This window comes from Phycodurus eques, chromosome 16, assembly GCF_024500275.1.
Source record: "Phycodurus eques isolate BA_2022a chromosome 16, UOR_Pequ_1.1, whole genome shotgun sequence".
NCBI classification, from domain to species: Eukaryota; Metazoa; Chordata; class Actinopteri; order Syngnathiformes; family Syngnathidae; genus Phycodurus; species Phycodurus eques.
Genome location: NC_084540.1, coordinates 12,397,541 through 12,415,987, shown reverse-complemented (window position 1 = coordinate 12,415,987; position 18,447 = coordinate 12,397,541). Strand labels below are relative to the sequence as shown.

The 18,447-nt window shown below is 41.3% G+C and overlaps 1 protein-coding gene across 2 annotated transcripts; it reads left to right on the top strand.

The window, feature by feature from the left end:
- Window positions 1-791: 791 nt before the first annotated feature.
- Window positions 792-16,697, top strand: emp2 (epithelial membrane protein 2). 2 transcript variants are annotated; one of them, XM_061701331.1, is made up of 6 exons: window positions 792-1,006; window positions 4,140-4,226; window positions 13,999-14,251; window positions 14,722-14,830; window positions 14,916-15,056; window positions 16,258-16,697. In XM_061701331.1, the coding sequence occupies exons 3-6, from the start codon at window positions 14,174-14,176 to the stop codon at window positions 16,425-16,427; spliced, it is 498 nt and encodes a 165-aa protein (XP_061557315.1). In that variant the 5' UTR covers window positions 792-1,006; window positions 4,140-4,226; window positions 13,999-14,173; the 3' UTR covers window positions 16,428-16,697. The 2 variants fall into 2 exon arrangements, with proteins under 2 accessions (XP_061557315.1, XP_061557314.1); XM_061701330.1 differs by lacking the exon at window positions 4,140-4,226.
- Window positions 16,698-18,447: the final 1,750 nt, after the last annotated feature.

The following is an 18,447-nucleotide window of genomic DNA, read 5'->3' as shown; positions in this document are numbered from 1 at the left end:
GATCGACTTTGTGGTCGTGTCAACGGACTTGCGGCCGCATGTCTTGGACACTCGGGTGAAGAGAGGGGCGGAGCGGTCAACTGATCACCACCAGGTGGTGAGTTGGCTCCGATGGTGGGGGAAGATGCCGGTCCGACGTGGCAGGCCCAAACGTATTGTGAGGGTCTGCTGGGAACGTCTGAATCCCCGTCCGTTTTTGAATCCCCTGTCAGAAGTAGTTTCAAATCCCACCTCCGACAGAACTTTGCTCATGTTCCGGAGGAGGCGGGGGACATCGAGTCCGAGTGGACCGGAGCTGTGGCCGTATGGTGGTTGGTGGACACCAACGGTGAGGGATGCCGTCAAGCTGAAGAAGGAGTCCTATCGGGCCTTTTTGGTCTGTGGGACTCCTGAGGCAACTGATGGGTACCGGCTGGCCAAGCAGAATGCAGCTTCGGTGGTCGCTGAAGCAAAAACTCGGGCATGGGAGGAATTCGGTGAGGCCATAATTATGACCATGGCTCATTTCCCCCCCACTTTCCGCCTTTCATGCATCCTTATTTATTGGCAACCAAATTCCTTGTTGTGTCTTTTTTAATTTCCTCCTCCCGGCCTCTCGCTGCAGTCTGTTGTGTTTTAAACTCTCTCTGTGTTTACCACATGAAACTGACTGTTAAACGCCTCTTCAGTTCTTTTTCCACCACCCTCTGCTTGTCACCACACTTCATGTGTCAATCCACACTCCAACACACACACACACGCACACACACACGCACGCGCGCGCGCGCGCACAGCCCCGAAGCCACACCCAGAGCCTTCCCACCACAACAGCGGGGCCTCAGAGCAAGTGTGCATCTCCCAACTTTTTTGGGGAGTCAATTGAGTATGTTGTGTTGCTGTAGCTGAGTCGCACCTGGAGACTTGTTCTCGTAATATTTGCGTACTTTAATTTCCCCCCCCCCCCCAGTTCCAAACGCTGTCCCTTCCGGAGCTGCGCACATATTGTATTCCGCGTTCTTCAAACTCGGTGAGTAAAATGCGTGTTTGCATGTAGTTTGAATGTTGCAAACGATTTACTGTATATGTCACCGTCACTTTATTCTTCTCTCATATCTAAAGAGTTGCACCGCTGTAGTTAATTGTGTTTAACCGTGTGTGTCATACTGTACATTTGTTGTTGTTTTTTTCTCCCCCCCTCTGTTGCGTATTTTTACGCACAAACTATCTCAGCTTTAACTTCCAAGTTGCTGACAAAAGGGGCGTATAGTGGCCGCTCGTGCGTGTTCGTGTTCTTGGTCAACTGTATTTTTGCTGAAGGCAACCGAATGAATGTAGGAATTTATGGCAAGATGCAAGTTCTTCATTATAAAACGACATCACATACACTGTGTTTTCTTGTGACGTTTAAAGTCTCCACTATTTTTATGAAAACCATTCCCCCCCCTTTTGTTAACACTCCAGCCTGCTTTTTTCATCTTCCATATGGCAACTCTTCATTCAAATAATGTACGTGACATTTTGCTGTTTTCAGTTTTCTTTGCCTTTCTGTTAAAATTAATCACAATCATATTTTGTTGTGAGTTTTGCTGCATGCTTACTGGCTAAAATGCTAGATTATGACGAGGTTTGAATTTCCCTTGCACCTATTTAGTTTGGACGGGACTGTGCCCTCTAACGGTGCAAATAAAAACTTAATGTAGCCTTATGAGTGGAAGTTCATTTTTCTTTTAAGTTTGGAGAAGCCCTATGGACCAATATTTTGAAATGAAACTCATAAAATAGTATTAGGCTACAGTATTTTTATTTTACAAACAAAAACATAATAAATAAAAGTATTTCAAAAATGCATAATTCATTATCAAAAGACTGATTATAATAACTGAATTTATAAATGTATTTATTCTTTACATTTTTAGTCAAGGGAATAATTGTGTTCACGGCCCCTGCGGGATTGACAGACTGCCTCCTGTTTGACGGCACGCCAAGTGTTGGTTTTTCCAATATTTTTTGTCATCATGAACTCAACTTGAGCGGAGAGGTGTGTGATATTTGATACTTGGTTTGGGTGAGATTTCTGAAAGGTGCTGATTGATGGAATTGATCAAGAAAATACAGTGAAGTGCGCAGCACGTGGATCCTAAACAGAGATGAAGATAATTTTTTGGCGGTCTCCAGACTTCTCTCTGCCATGTGGGGGTCATTACTCATGGCTGTCACTTTAGGAATGTCTATGAACAACACTGTTGACTCAAACACATACTAAAAACATGTCAATGTCCAACAAGAATTCCAATGTCAGGGGGAAGTCTTTCAACGCTGCAGAAAAAACAGTGGCGTGCATATGTGTGTGTTTATGCATTTGTCCAGTTTACTAGGCTCTGATTAGTGTGAACTACACACACATTGACGTGCATAACACCAATACGCCTACTGCTAACATAAATTCAGCAAAGCTTGTATTTGTTGAGCCTGTGAACCTTGAATACATTGAGCCAGAGATGGCCTTTTATATGGAGATCCACTTTGAGTAATAACAGAGTTGTATTTTCTTCCCCACAATTTAGATATAATTTCATTTTAGCTAGACTGAATGGGTTGCTTTATTGGCAAGATAGGGATTAATCAAATTTCCTGTTACCCTGATGGAGGCAACATGCCTGAAATTACATTCAACCTGCACATTGGCATACAGCCTTGTAACAAAATTTTACCATGGAACTCAGTCTTGGATATTTAAATACACATATTTGCAGTATTTTGTTTTTCCAACAAGAAGTTGGATTTGGAAAATTCGTTGGAAAATTTGGAAAATTAATGTAAAATTTGGAGAATTAATGGAAAATTAGGAAAAATTAAACACATCCTCACATAACAACTCCCGTTTTAATTTATGCCATTATTCCTGTTTTTGTTTTGATTAGTGTTTGGGTCTTGGCAATCAAAATATATATAGTATAATACAATGGAATCACCAAAGCCATGTCCTAAAAGTCACAAAATTGGAAGTTAAACCAAATTTTTCCTGAAATATATGCCTCAAAAGTAGAAAAACAACAACAACAACAAACAAACCTGGAATTCAAACCATCATCATCTGTCAGCTATACAATTACTTGAATAGAGTTGTCCACAATTCTACTGTACACCAAAATTTCTCAAATGCTGGAAAATACTGAAAACCAACATTGTCGCATGACTGAAATCATTTAAGAAACAGCAGTCCTGATCTTGTCGTAATAGCAAAAGCTGTGGCCTTAATTTGTCACAAAACCTTTAGAAGACATTTTCTTTAACACCAGACAAACAACTCTCACCAGCTGCAAAGATTCAAAGTTTTCATCATCACTTGAACCTCCCAAAAAATACAGACTTTTTGACTATTGCTGACACATGAGCAGTGACGAATAGGATTAGTTAGTCTTAAACATCTTTGTTTCCTGCCTCAATAGTGTGAGTTGCGAGCTTGCTTAGCGTCTGACTTTTGGCCTATGAAAATCCAGTATGTTTGCAACTGTACAATAAAAAAGTAGTGCAATGGTCTGTATATGAAGTGTGCGTATTTGTTTGCTCTTCCCTAAACAAAGTTTTGTATTGACTTAATGACAGGAAAGATGTGCCTTTTGTGTTTTCACTAAAATATACCTTGCACTGTGGTTGCTGTGTAAAAACACAAACTTGCCTTCACTGACCTGCCTAACAGTACACGAATAAATAGACGTGAACAAAAGACAAGCTAATTAATACGATTTTTTGTGTGGAAACAATTTGGGGAAGGCTGTTTTTTGGTGCACCATGACTGCGGCACAGTGTGCAAAGCAAGGTTCACATCCATGCTTGGAAAGGTTGGCTGTGTGAAGAACACAAGCAACTTGAGCTCGAGCCAATGGACACAAAATTTCATTGCGTAAAACTTGATTCGTATTGCAATGATTACTTGAGGAAAAAATCCTTTCCTAGAACTATTATGAATGTAATTTAAACAGATGAAAGAAAATGCATTAAAGAAACAAAGCATTCTACAATGAATGTTGTTCTAGTAAATGGTTCCGAGGGAGGGTTTATTGCAGAGAATGTCACATTTTTCAGCAGTACAACTTAATTTGGAGCCAGAGGGCCCCACTGAAAGATTTCATGTCCACTTCCTCTTCTCTGATCATCAGATTTCAGCCATTTTCCCCCAAAGCCAGCAAGAGGAGTTGGGAGAGCAGAACAGTGAGAGAGACGGGGGAGTGAGATCCAGAGGCCCAGTTAAGTCTGTGGCTTTGTGTTTTATGAAAGAAAAGGACATTAAATGTCAGCATTTTCCACCAGTCTCACACACACACAAACACGCACACACACGCACACACACACACACACACACACACACACACACACAAACACACACACACACAGTCCCCTAGCTTCCTATTATAAGGGTGAGTGGAAAAGAGGAATGGTTGTATTTTGTGTCTCTTTGTCTGTGTGTGTCAGTCGAGGTGGCTGCGAAAAACACACAATAGAAGAAGGTGCTACGGTTCCTCACTTGAATGTGCGGCTGATTGTGTTTTGTATACATAATAACCGGATAAGTTATTCCCAGGGAGAAATAAAGTTTGGCTTTTTTAAATATATACACAAAAAAATAAAAGTGACCAAAGTGACAACTGGCAGTTGTAGCATTACGACTAAATTAGTTAATGAAGACTGTTATTTGCCTGTTGATTGACACAGAACAGCTGCTGCTTTGTAAGCGCACATCTACTATGACAGGTACGCCATGAGATTTGTGAAAACAATGCAATGCATGCCAGACTAGTGAGGCTAATGTATGTGGCATGTGGCCATCATTACTGTGTGAGTGTGTGTGTGTGTCTGTGTGTATGCAGCTGCTGGCTGTTGTCTGAGGTGAGTATTAGTGCATTCACACTTTAAAATCACTGCCGAGTGATATACTTTAGGAAGGGAGGTATGTGTACAGTGTTCCCCTCCTATCGTTGTTCATCGTTCGCAGATTTTTGTTCGGAACATTTGTCTGTTGCAGAAATCTGCAGAAATCTGCGGTTTATAGCGATAGTAGTTTACAGTTTTTTTTTCTTTTTTCTTTTTTTACACTATACTTAATGAAATTTACTTTAATGGCCCCGCAAATGGAAAAGGAGAGCCACTGTTGCTGATGTACTTTTCTACATGTAATTAATGAATGCCGGAAAAAGAGCCTATAAAATGTAACTACACTTATTGCGGGTGGTTCTCACACATATACCCTCAGTGAATAAAATACAAATAAAATTTACAACATAAAAAACATGAAATACATTCAAACATATTACAATGAATCTTTTGGCTATGCATACAGCCTGTTTAATTATTTTTTCAAATCTAGTACAGTACATTTTTTATTTTTCACTTTCTAAGCACAGTTCAGTTGTATTTAACTTTTAAGTACAGTATAGTACAGTAAATTTGTGTTTATAATTTAAGAACTGTTTATTTTTAAAACAAATTTCAGTATGATTTTTATTTAAGTTTCATGGGCAATATTTGTTTTATTTAATCATGAAGTAGTCCAATATAATATATTTCCAATATTTAAGTGCAGTGTGAAAGTTCAAACTGTGCATACTGTTTAGAGTGGGATTACATTAATAAATACAGGAATAAAATCTGTGATCATTTTTGATGAAGATTAAGGCCTATACGTTACTGTATATTAATTTTGGTTATTAAGGCGGTACTATGAGAGCCAAGTATTTTTCAAGGTGGTGGGATAGGCTCCGGTACATCCGCGACCTTAGTAAGGATAAGCGATTCAGAGAATGGATGGATGGAAAGTTTGACAACTACTAGTGTAGATGATCATAATGTAACCCACTGGAGATTTTATTTAATCTTTGTACATAAAGTGGATTGTTACTAGGTGCAATGTTTAAATCATGATTTCTATGGTTTTGAACTCCTCTGTATTAATGCTTTGTATGTATGGTGTGTATGAACTGCAGTTCAAAATTGTCATAACGTGAACTGATCAATGGCGGGACTAAATTATATGTATCCCAGTGGGAAGTCACAAAAGCAGGTACTTTGCTGCAAGTGGTTTCAAAGAATACTGTCACACAAAGAGGGTGTGTACTCATATTAGAATTTACATGCACAGTTTACACGGTTTTCATGTCAGTTGTCAGCCGTAGAATTTGATTATTCAAACAGTGTCTGCAAGTTATTTTAAAAAATTGTTCTTTGATATAATTCAAGTTTGTACGTGTTTTTGTGTGCTGTATACACGATTTTCATTCCGATGTTACCCAATTTTGTTTACGTCCTTCTTTTCACTAACCCAACAGCGTTATCAGCAGACATGATTAGATTCGAGCAACTGTACATGGGTGCACATCTGGGAATGTTCCTGCTGCTCTGAAGAGTACTTCAGCACTATGGAATTAAAAGGCGATGCAATAAGTCCAGTGGTTTAATAATAATAATAATAATAATAATAATGCACGTTTCTGAGTTCATTGTGCTATCCTGTTTACTTTTCAAAGTTCAGTGATGATGAGCGTTTAGCAAAAGCAGTTGGTGTTTACATTCCTATCTAAACCCTCAACCTGGTGTCACATGATTCAAAGTCACTGCACTCCACCATTTCATGATTTACCCTCTATTTTCCTGTCCTGGCCACCTCAAACAGGGTCAGTCCATCTCCTGTCAGCACTCCCACAGCCACATGTGCTCACACAAATTGTGGCCTGCTTCCTGTTGGCAGGAGAAGTCTGTTTTTACTATGATTCCATTTTGGTGAAGAGAGCTAATTCCTTTGCTGTCTGGCTTGTGTGTGTGCGTGTGTGTGTGTACGTGCGTGTGTGTGTGTGTGCGTGTATGGCTATGTGTATGTGTCTGCCAACTCAGCTGCTTTTAATGTTCAGCTGCTTTTAATGTTCGCTTTGGGTGGCAGTTACCAAAATCTAAATCATATGTGTGCATATCAGTCTCGTGTTGTGGTGATTCCACTCAAATCTAATCCAACTTTATTTGTTAAGCACTTTAAAAGAAAGTAGAGTCCACCAAAGTGCTCTACAAAGCAACAAATAAATAACGCCAAAGAAAAAAAGGTTCACATAAAACACAAAGGTAGGTAAGTAAATACAAATAAAAGACACAAACGCTTGTCATAAAAGGAGCAATAAAATCAATAGGAGTAAAATTCATTAATTTATTTTTCGTACCGGAAAATAAATTCCGTACCGCTCCGTGCCACCGTGTCGTGGGCGTGCTGGAGCCTATCCCAGCTATATTTGGGCAAGAGGTGAGGTACACCCTGAACTGGTCACCAGCAAATCGCAGGGCACATAAAAAACAAACAAACATTCTCACCGACATTCACACCTACGCAATTGAGAGTCTTCAATTAACCTACCATGCATGTTTTAGGGATGTCCCAGCCCCTGCCTCTCGGCGCCCCCGGGATGCTCTTAACTGAGTGCCCCGCCCGGGGCCCGAAGCGTTTACTTTGAAAAAATTAGAATGTTCAAAGCAGGCCGCGGCCGCCGGAATACCGCAGCCTAGGAATAAAAATAATAATGAAAAATAAAAAAATATATATAAGTCAACATTTCACTGGGTTTCAAAAACGGAGGAGAAGAGACGCATTTTAAGAAGAGATTTAAAATAGAAAAAGGTAATTCCAAAATTTTGAAGCAGCAACAGCAAAGGCTTACTCCCCTCTGAGCTTCAGCCTGATTTTAGGCACAGTCAGTAGCACCTGACCAGTAGACCTGGGATAGCGAGTGTGCGCAAAAGAGTGAACATCCTGAAGTGCACTGGCACCAGTGCAGTGAGGCCAAAGTATGGCAAATATGCTAAAATTTACATGTGCCATTTAAAAGACGTGCCTGAATTTGGTATCGAATGCAGATGTCTAATGGTAGACGCGCTAACCACTACATAGAGTCCATTTCAGTCGTCCAGCTGGGTGATGACAAAGGCATGGCCTTGAAATAATTGGCTGGACTTAGGCCAGCTGTCTCAAGTGATAAAAGCTAGACTTAACAACTCCCCTGATCAATTTGACAGCTAATTTGCGATTGTTGGCTTGGTCACATTGGCCAAGGAACCCAGATCTATCATGGCGTTCCTTGAGGTTCCACCAAAAACTGACTTGTTGTTCAGCGTATATCAAGACAATTCAGCAACTGAGTGAGAGAATCTCCATGACTCTTTTTTTAGAGGCACATAAATCTGGGGGTCTCCCGGATAAAAGTGGAAGAAAATTCAGTGTTTCCTGATTGAGGAGCCGAGAGGAAGCAAGTAAAGGGAAAAGAAAAGGGGACTCAGAAATGAACCCTGTGGGACCCCACATGGGAGGGTAGCTGAGGAGGAAACAAAGTCACACAGTCTGACACAGAAGGTCTGTCTGCCTAATACGACCTGCAAAACTTCAACAATTTGGCCTTGAAGCCCAACCACTGATACAGCCGGGAGTTCACGATGTCATGGTCCACGCTGTTGAATACAGCAGTTGAAATCTAAAAGCACAAGGATTACACAGTCACCATAGTCTGTGGCTAAAAATATGTATTTTAAAACCTTTAAAAGAGATGATTCAGTGCTGCGTAGTTTTAAAACCGGATTGGAAAACCTCCAGAATGCTGTGTTCATTTATAACATACATTAGCTGAGAATGCTATCTTCTCCAGGAAAAATTGGGTTGAAATACCTTGATGGAATACACAGTAACAGAGCAGATGGAAACAGTAGCAAAATAATAATATATCAATTACTTTCAGAGACCTACAGTATGTTTCATTTGTCATTTACTGCAATTGTGTAGTTACAGCACTTGACACACAAAATTATAATCTATACTACACTGAACAAACCAACGGTGATCTTTTTTTTTTTTTGTTCTGTTCGGCTATTAGGTCAAGCAGAATGGAAAATCTGTATCCCTTTTACGCCGAAACAGTTTTACAGTGTCACAGTGGAGTTTTTAAGCTTCCGCTGTGGTATTATAATTGAGGTTTATTGAGAATCAGACTTGATCAGTCGAACAGAATATAGTTTCTAGAAGGGAGAAAGAAACAAAGACAAAAGACAAAGCACTAATTGTAAACAGAAGGAGTGAAGTAAATCATTACATTATCTACAACAATGAAACGTTAAATATGAGTGTTGCATGGGAGTGTTGCATGGGGCTTTAGTGCTACACCCTGTGAGGGAAGGACAAGGACAGTAGAAGAAGCATGCAGGACCAGGGTCGTGAACCCGGCTGTACAACTGAAGTGTGGTGGCATTAATTATGTAAATTATAGTGTACAGGACAAGAGTATAAGTGAGGGGATACACAAGCGATTTGCATATTCCTTATATTATTTAAATATTGCAGTAAGGGGTGTGTGCCTGCGGATACATGCAAATAAATTGATACCGTTTTACATGCACAAAGACTGACAGAAGTGTCCTGTAATTGCTGTGGCCGCACCGCGGGAGCTGAGGACCCCACCCACTCGATCGAGGGGCGGGATCAGGCCCAGGGGTCCACCCGAGAGCAGCCCGGTGGACGGGACACGTCCCACACCAAGGGACCCAGGGCGGTCCGCCGGCACCACCGAGGCGCCCCGACAACCGGCCACCCACCGGGGGCCGCAGGGACCCAATGCCACACCCCCAGCCAAGCCCCCCCCCCCAGGAGAACCAGACGCCCCCCCTCCCAACCCGCAGGGCCCTCGATGCAGCCAGTCCCAGCCCAGCCCAAGGGTGGGAGAGTGTCCCTTGGTTGTTGGAAAGGAGCGCGGATAGGGTGACCCGACAAGAGAACGATAAGGGGGGGAGAACCCAAGGAGCAGCACCGGGCCATGAGAGGTCAGCCCCAACACCAAGCAGTCATCCAGCCCGGGGGGCGCCGACCTCGGGAGCACCGCCATGCAAGTAAGTGAGACCCACCTCTCCCCCTGTTACTATGACTGCAAGGTCCCCGACTAGCAGTCATTAGCCCTACACCGTGTATCAGTGCATTCCCCCCCACCCCCCCGAGTGGTGTGGTGCATTAAAATCTGGATAGGTCAGTGAGTTGAGGGTGTGCGGGCAGGGCTGCCAGGCACTAGCCAAACCCACTCTCCCACGATCCACCACCCCCAAGAGATTGCTGTATGTGGTGCATTAAAACATGGGGAGTGTGTGTGATGCATTTAAAATCCAGAGCGGCAGGCAGGGCACACGGACCAGGAAACAGCACAGACGTACTGAAACCCAATCCGACACCCACACCCTCCCGATCCCATACCTGTCCCCCAGGAACCCTTTCATATTTGTATGTGCCCAGATGTGATTGTGATGTGATGAAATATATACAGTGAATGATGTGAGTGTGTGCTAAGTGAGTGATTAAGAGGCATGGCTCCCACAGGTTGTGCCCATCCCACCCAGACCGGCAGCACCAACCCCGGCTCCCCCCACCCCAACACCCCCGCCAGCACCCACTACCCGCCCTTGAGCGTGGGAGGTGGACCCCCCCCCCAAACCAGGCAGGGAAAAGAGCCCCACATCACGCCCCACAGCTTGCAGGGGACGGCTCCCCCACAGGAGGAGGAAGAAGCGACCGCAGCGGGACGCAAGGAACGGAGAAAAGAGGAGGAAGCAGGCCTGAGGAGCGACAGTGGGGCCCCACTGGACCACCAGTAGCCAGAGCGGGGGACCCTGGCCGGTGCCAGCCGGCATCGCCCCAGCACCCACGGAACATGGGCGAGTCACCATCACGCCACCATTACTCCCCAGGAGGTCACCTGTGGTTCCCCCCAACCCCGAGATCAGGAAGAAGTGAAAAATAGTCCCGCCCCCGCACACTCCGGAACAGCAAACACAGGGACAAGAGGAGAAGATTTATTAGATTTATTAGCATTTATTAGATGGAGAAAAGCTAATTTTATGCATAGTGTACTGAATAAAGTGTGGTCTCTGAAGCACTTTATATTGTATAAGCTGTAGATTTGTATTTTTTGTCATTCTATACGTATTATTACAAATCTGTATCCAGTAGCTATGGTCAGCAGACATGGAGAGGTCATCTTCCCATTTGCTGCTTTGTAAATCCTTGATTTAGAACATGAAATTAATTTATAAACTTTTGAGAGATTTCTTTTACTTTGCGGGAGAAGCTTCATTTTTTGCTTGACAAACTCCAGCAGTTCGAGGGTGCTTTGGAGTGTTAGTATTCTTTTTTTTATTGCTAGTTTTAATTTATTGTGTTGAAGAAAGTTTCCGGCTGTTATTTGGAATTCTTGGAACAGTTCATCACGTGTCCTAAAAATCTTATTATTAAATAGTTGTTGTAGGTGGTTAATTCCAAATCAGAATCAGAATCAGAATCAGAATCATCTTTATTTGCCAAGTATGTCAAGTATTTTAGGACATTGTTCCCATGTCCTAAAATGAAGGGGTATATTATTATTTTCGAAATCTGGATTATGCCAGATTGGGGACAGCATACTGGGAGTTAATTGAGATCCTGTCGATTCTAAACTTTGCCACCAAGCCGTTAAGGTGGATGCGATTATTGGATTCTTGAAACAGTTATGGCGTTTAAGACGAGTAGAAATAAATGGCAGTTTTGGTAGTTTGATGTTGTTCCAGTCTGTTTGTTCCAATTCTAGCCAAGAATCACATTTCTCACTGTGGTGCAACCATTTGATGAGGTATTGTAATTGGTTAGCTAAATAATAGTGTTTAAAGTTGGGAGCATTTAGGCCTCCCTCCAGTTTACTTTTCTGAAGAGTGGATAGACTGATTCTATTTTTCTTATTTTTTGAATAAAAATTTATATCAGAAGAATCTAAGGTTTGAAACCATTTAAATGTCATCTTAAATGGAATCATTGAAAATAAATAATTTATTTGAGGTAAGGTTTTAATTTTTATTGTAGCTATTCTTCCCAGTAATGATATAGGCAAGTTATTCCAGCGTTTTAAATAAGATGAGATTTTTTCCAGAAGTGGTGTGTAATTTAGATTGGTTAGCTCTGTGAGTTTTGACGAAATATTGATACCTAAATACTTAATGTTTCCTATAGGCATAGGGTACTCTGGGATTTGATCTGCAGGAGTCCATGAGCTTGCTGTTATTGGGAGTATTGTTGATTTTGTCCAGTTAATAGACTAGTCTGTCCATCCATCCATTTTCTGAGCCGCTTCTCCTCACTAGGGTGTTTTCTGAGCCGCTTCTCCTCACTAGGGTGTGCTGGAACCTATCCCAGCTGTCATCGGGCAGGAGGCGCGGTACACCCTGAACTGGTTGCCAGCCAATCGCAGGGCACATAGAAACAAACAACCATTCGCACTCACAGTCATGCCTATGGGCAATTTAGAGTCTCCAATTAATGCATGTTTTTGGGATGTGGGAGGAAAGAGAACATCTTAACCTGCAATCTCAACTAAAGCAGTATCAATCAATCAATCAATCAATCAATCAATCAATCGATCAATCAAAACTTAGTTATTATCCTAATACTGTACATTATTGGTCTGATCGAACGGTAAGCTACAGTTTTTTTAAACATTAAGATACTAAACTAGGCGGGACGGTGGCCGACTGTTTAGAGCGTCAGCCTCACAGTTCTGAGGACCCGGGTTCAATCTTCGGCCCCGCCTGTGTGGAGTTTGCATGTTCTCCCCGTGCCTGCGTGGGTTTTCTCCGGGCACTCCGGTTTCCTCCCACATCCCAAAAACATGCGTTAATTGAGGACTCTAAATTGCCCGTAGGTGTGACTGTGAGTGTGAATGGTTGTTTGTTTGTTTGTGCCCTGCGATTGGCTGGCAACCAGTTCAGGGTGTACCCCGCCTCCCCGATGATAACTGGAGATAGGCTCCAGCACGGATGGAAAAAAAATGGATGGATGGATGGATGCTAAACTAGAAATCCCAATGCCTGCAATTGAAGTCACCCACATAGATACAACACACACAAATTACATTTTCTATAATTTGAGGGGAGACTTTGAGGCTCCACATGTTTCACTGAGCGTCTCATCAACCGTGTGATTCTACACAAAGCTACATTTGGATAATTGCTCACAGATGAAGGAGTTTCAACACTTCCACTGGACATTTGTTCAGTCTAAAAGATCTTCAATTGCCACACTAAATACGAAATTTAGCAAATTACTTGCTCAGCTCATTCATCGTGGATATAATAACAGGACCGTTGCGATATGTATGCAATGATGTATCTAAACAACACTAATGCAAAAGGTGAAAACTGTACTATGGGGTAATTAGCAACAAATATTTTCATGAAGATGTTATTAAAAGACATGTGCTCGTGATAAGATGAGCTTCATGGACACACGTATTGAACATGCAGCCATCACACCTGGAGAGGGTGAGCAAATATGAAAATATGGGGTTTCGTAACAGGTTCCACTCTTTTGTGCAGGACAGTTAAGTTCTTCCACACCAAACTTATTCAATCATGCCTTGATGTACCATGCTTTATACAGTGGCACTCAGAAAAGACAGAAAGGGGCTTTCGCTAAACTGTTCCCACAAAGCTGGAACCAAGAATCAAGCATCAGGTAGAATTAAGGAGTCTAGCCCAACCCTTAATTGAATATTTAAATATCCATCCATCAATTTTCTGAGCCGCTTATCCTCACTAGGGACTGGCTGGTTGCCAGCCAATTGCAGGGCACATAAACAAACAACCATTCGCACTCACATTCACACCTACGGGCAATTTAGAGTCTTCACTCAACCTACCACGCATGTTTTTGGGATGTGGGAGGAAACCGGAGGGCCTGGAGAAAACCCACGCAGGCACGGGGAGAACATGCAAACTCCACACAGGCTGGGGCCGGGGATTGAACGCGGGTCAGTCCTCAGAACTGTGAGGCAGGCGCTCTAACCAGTCGCCCACCATGCCACCAATTTTTAAATAATTTGACCATATTATTATTTGCCTGTATCAAAAACCATATGTACATCAAATATGTAACCTGCTAGGCAATCAAGATTAACCTTGTTTTGTTTGTGTTCCATGTGTTTGTTGCTCCAGACCCATTTCTTTAATGTGAGAGGCCCTGATCCAGCCTGATTACCAACCTGCGAACTTGACTTCCAGCAGAAACAGAAGGATAATTAACTAGTCAGACCCGGTGACACGGAAGCATTTTGCCAACTATCTGCATCTATCAACTGGCTGACGAGTTAGCCGAACAGAGGGGGCAGCCATGTTGATCATCTTAGTCCTCATCATCCTTTTCCATGTGGCTGCGGCCATCCTCCTCTTTGTTGCAACCATACACAATGTGAGTACCAGACTAATCTTACATTACCCTTCAGCACAAATGTCTTACAGATCATTTGATTTAGAAAAAAATGCATCAGAAGTGCACATGTACATGAACAAGTGGTGAAGACTTTCCATAACCTACATAACAACCCAGGCTAAACTTAGCTCCTCCCTGACCCACAGTCTCTCAGTTGAGATATATAGTATAATTTCAACATACTTTCTTGATACCAGTTACTACTTTCCTGTTAGCCAGCACTTTGGCACCATCTGGCTTTTTGCAAAGCAATGGTCAGGCAGAGGGCAAATATACAAACAGACATCCATTCACTCTCACAGTCAAAGTACCCGCGTTGCCTGCACCAAATTGTGCAAATGTGCCACGATACACTATATCAGTGATTTGCAAAACGTTTCAAAAACGCAAATAAAAATAGCATTGCAGGAAAAGATCTTTTCAGTGAGTCACTCACCACTGTGTTATAGGCATGGTGGTTGGTGTCAGCACCTGGACGGGATGTACTCTACTCGGACCTGTGGTACTCTTGCAACAACACTTGCTTTCCTATTGTGAAGAGCCACACTCGTGATGCAGGTAGGAAAGTGTACTGTCTGCAGGTATTGTAATGCGTATGTGTGTGATGTATCATTTTCTAACAGTCGTTTGCCTCTCTCTTCAGCCTACCTGCAGACGGTCCAGGCCACCATAATCCTGGCCATCATTTTATGCTGTATCAGCTTCTTTGTCTTCATTCTTCAGCTCTTCAGGCTCAAGCAAGGAGAGCGATTCGTCTTCACCGCAATTATTCAGCTGTTAGCCTGTGAGTGACACAAACATGCACTAGGTTTACTGGATTCACGGTATGCATTAGCAGTGGCGTGTATTTTATATTCAGAGGAGGCTCAGTTGCGAAATTATCGAATAAATTAGCTTGTCTCATAATTCTGAAAGTGTTGTTTGTGGAGTAATTTTTTTTAGTGTGTTTCTGTTTGAGTTCTTGGCTTTGGGACACAAATGAATATTATGAGTTCTACCTAGAAACAAGAGGCCAGGCAGAACTGTCCCATGAGTTTGAACAATAAAGTTTTTCTTTACTGTGAGATTTAAGAAGTTGTGAGAGACTTGGGAGGAGACAATGCTAAGAGTAACACTATTACAATAACCTAATACAGTGGACCCTTGCATATTCCCTCGCTATACCATCGCTATATAAGTGCTGTCCATTTACCATTTCATTTACCATATTTGCGGTTTCTATTTGCGAATTCCCTATTCACATTTTTTCAAATTTTACCTACCCCTCGTTATTCACGGAAACCCCCACTTATTTTTTTTACCTGATCCCTCGCCTATTTTTCTCTTTTTGCAATGTTTATTTCATGGTAATTATAAGGAGCATTAATTATTCGCAGATTTTCGCGAACTCCCGCGAATAGCGCAGGTCCTCTGGACTTATGTTGTAATTAATGTATGGCATTCCTAATACAATTTTTTATGTAAAATAGGGACTAAACCCTGTCGTGAATAACGAAAATACGCTAGTATATGACTCCACTCCGAACTCCCCCTCCTACAAATTGCCTACAGATGCCACAACATGGTGACAAAGCACCACTTATGTCTAAATGAACCTCCTTTACTCACTTCAGCATAGTTACTTGGTGCCATGTTGCCACAAAATGGTGGGAAAGCACTACTTTTGTCTAAAAGAATATCCACAACTCACTTCAACATAGTTCTTTGGCACTAGGAAGCCACAAGATGGCGTCAAAATAATACTTTTATTGCTTTGGCTCGAGTGCAAAAACACCAAATTAACAGAGAGTTGGTTCTCAAAATATTAGAGAATATTTAAATTGAATTTGCAAATACTGAACCGTGACTATGCAGAAGTTCATTGTACTTCAAAAACTAAATCTTAAGTATACATTATGGCTAAAACTGCTTTATGGTGATGCTGATATTGACATAACAAATCGTACCTAATTTCCACTTCCCTTTTTAATGTCTCTTCCCTTCAGCTGTGTGCGTGATGATGGCGGCCTCCATTTACACGGCTCAGAACAAGTCTTTCCACCACAGCAGTCTCCATGACGGCTCGTACGGATCCTCCTATATTTTAGCCTGGGTCAGCTTCCCAATGACTCTAATCAGTGGTCTCATGTATCTGGTGCTTAGAAAGCGCAAGTAGATGTCAATTTATGGGCGTACGGTATACAGTATGAATGGAAATCCTGGGATGTACAGTGAATACTCAAGAAGACAATTGTGCAGTCTGCTCAAATAGCAGTATGGAGGTAATTTACATGCCTCAATTTGCCCCCTAACAAAACAACAAATAACACTCACGCACACACAGATCAAGCATTGCATTTCACTTATGTTACTGTGGATTGTGAATAATGGTGTTGTGTTCTCACTGAATGCAGCCAAGGTTGCATTAAAAGCCCTCTCCCCAATAGACACTGATAAATATTTGTCATTTGAGAAAATCACACTGGATTGTCTGATGAATTGCAGCAACTAAACAATATTCTGGGTACATTTAAAAGCCTGAACTAATGACAGGGAGTCTGAGCCATGTTTGTTCAATTTGCATTTCAAGTTGGACAAGTACCACCAGATTTCCCTATAGCCCTGACAGAGTTTAATTTGCATCAAAATCTAGGCGAACATCTCCATGTAAATGCTCATGAGTTGTCCTACACAACTATAGTCAAAGAAGAACATCTACAGTTACTGATGCTTCTTTGTGCAATTAGTGAGAAGGTATCTTGTAATTTGTCTAAACTGGTCATCCAAGTTATTAAAATCCACAAAACATTTGACTGGAAGTCTTCTTTTTTGTTGAAGACGTTCCAGCTTTTTTAAAACAAGGAAATGCTTGCCTTCGTTCACCTTTTTATTGACTGTTGACTCCCCCACATTCATGTTACCACTTTTCCTTCTTTTATGGCTCACTGTCATGTTTTTCAGCAACATGACCATTTGAGTTAAGTAAAAAAATAAAATAAAATAAAAGATTTAAAAAAAAAACTTGGGAGATTTGTCATGCAGGGTCCACACCCGTTTTTGAGACGCTATTAACAAATAAAAAATTTCGTACATATTTGCTGTGTATGTATTGTTCAGACTATTTCAGACTGAAATACTAATGTCTTCAGTAACGCAAAATAAAATTAGAAATGATGTTAACCATAGCATACAAGATATGTAGTGATAGTAGTTGTAGTATTTGAACATTTTGTCTGTGTTATGCTTTTGCATCTGTTGGTGAAATGGTGAAACACTGAAACCAATGATGTGCTGCGATGTTTGGGATTTAAATGACAATATAAACTTGAAATAGGAATGTTTTGTTATTTTTGTCATGGTATTATGCTATTTTGTTCCCTTCAATGAAAATCGAGGCAAAGGGTATTTATTAAACCAACTGTAACGCATTTTAACATAACAGGTGAGGATGAAGTGGGTCATTTTATTCTGTTGCCATTCTGCCATAATTGTCAATGCCATGTTCTACACATCGGAAATTATTTCTGACTAATAATATTTGCTCATAAAATACCACTAACTTTTTTAATCACTCTTTTTTGATGTTGGTGTGGTTTTTAATGTAGAAGCTGAACTGTTTTTTTTGTTGTTTTTTTTTCTATTGAGGAAATTGCACGCAGGAATGTGCCCAATTCATCTGCATGAGCAATTGGTGGTGCACTGGGTTCTTTTGTAAAGATTATATTACCTTTGGGCAAACTTTAGTTTAAACCTGCGGCTTTTTCAAGCGTTTTTCAGGGAAATGGATGTGAGGATTGCTCTTCTAACTCACTACTTGAAAAAATTATCAAAACAACATTTTGAGTGGTTGCTTGTTATGATTTTAATTCCATATTAATTAATACGCCTTCATTTTTCATGGCTGTTCCTGTCTTTCAATCAAACCCTTTAATTTATATTGAGATGAGAAGGAGTGAAATCAATGAGTTCATAACAGTTCATGTAATTTGAGTCTTTCTAAATTTTGATCAGAAACACATTTGGAGATTATGTTTGGAGATATTCAAAAGAAATTACAGTAATAACTAAGGAGTTGAAACATTTCTAATAGTGGTTGAGTACAACACGTAACTGTTGCAGTCTTTGAATAAATAGCCTCGAAGCAAAAATATACTACGACTATGTTACTGATTACATCACCCCCCCCCCCCAAAAAA

Excerpts from the sequence above, each read along its gene's own strand:
- emp2 (XM_061701330.1), top strand. The coding sequence starts at position 14,174 with ATGTTGATCATCTTAGTCCTCATCATCCTTTTCCATGTGGCTGCGGCC. Across the intron at positions 14,252-14,721 it reads TTGTTGCAACCATACACAAT|GCATGGTGGTTGGTGTCAGC; the intron begins GTGAGTACCAGA and ends ACTGTGTTATAG. Across the intron at positions 14,831-14,915 it reads GAGCCACACTCGTGATGCAG|CCTACCTGCAGACGGTCCAG; the intron begins GTAGGAAAGTGT and ends CTCTCTCTTCAG.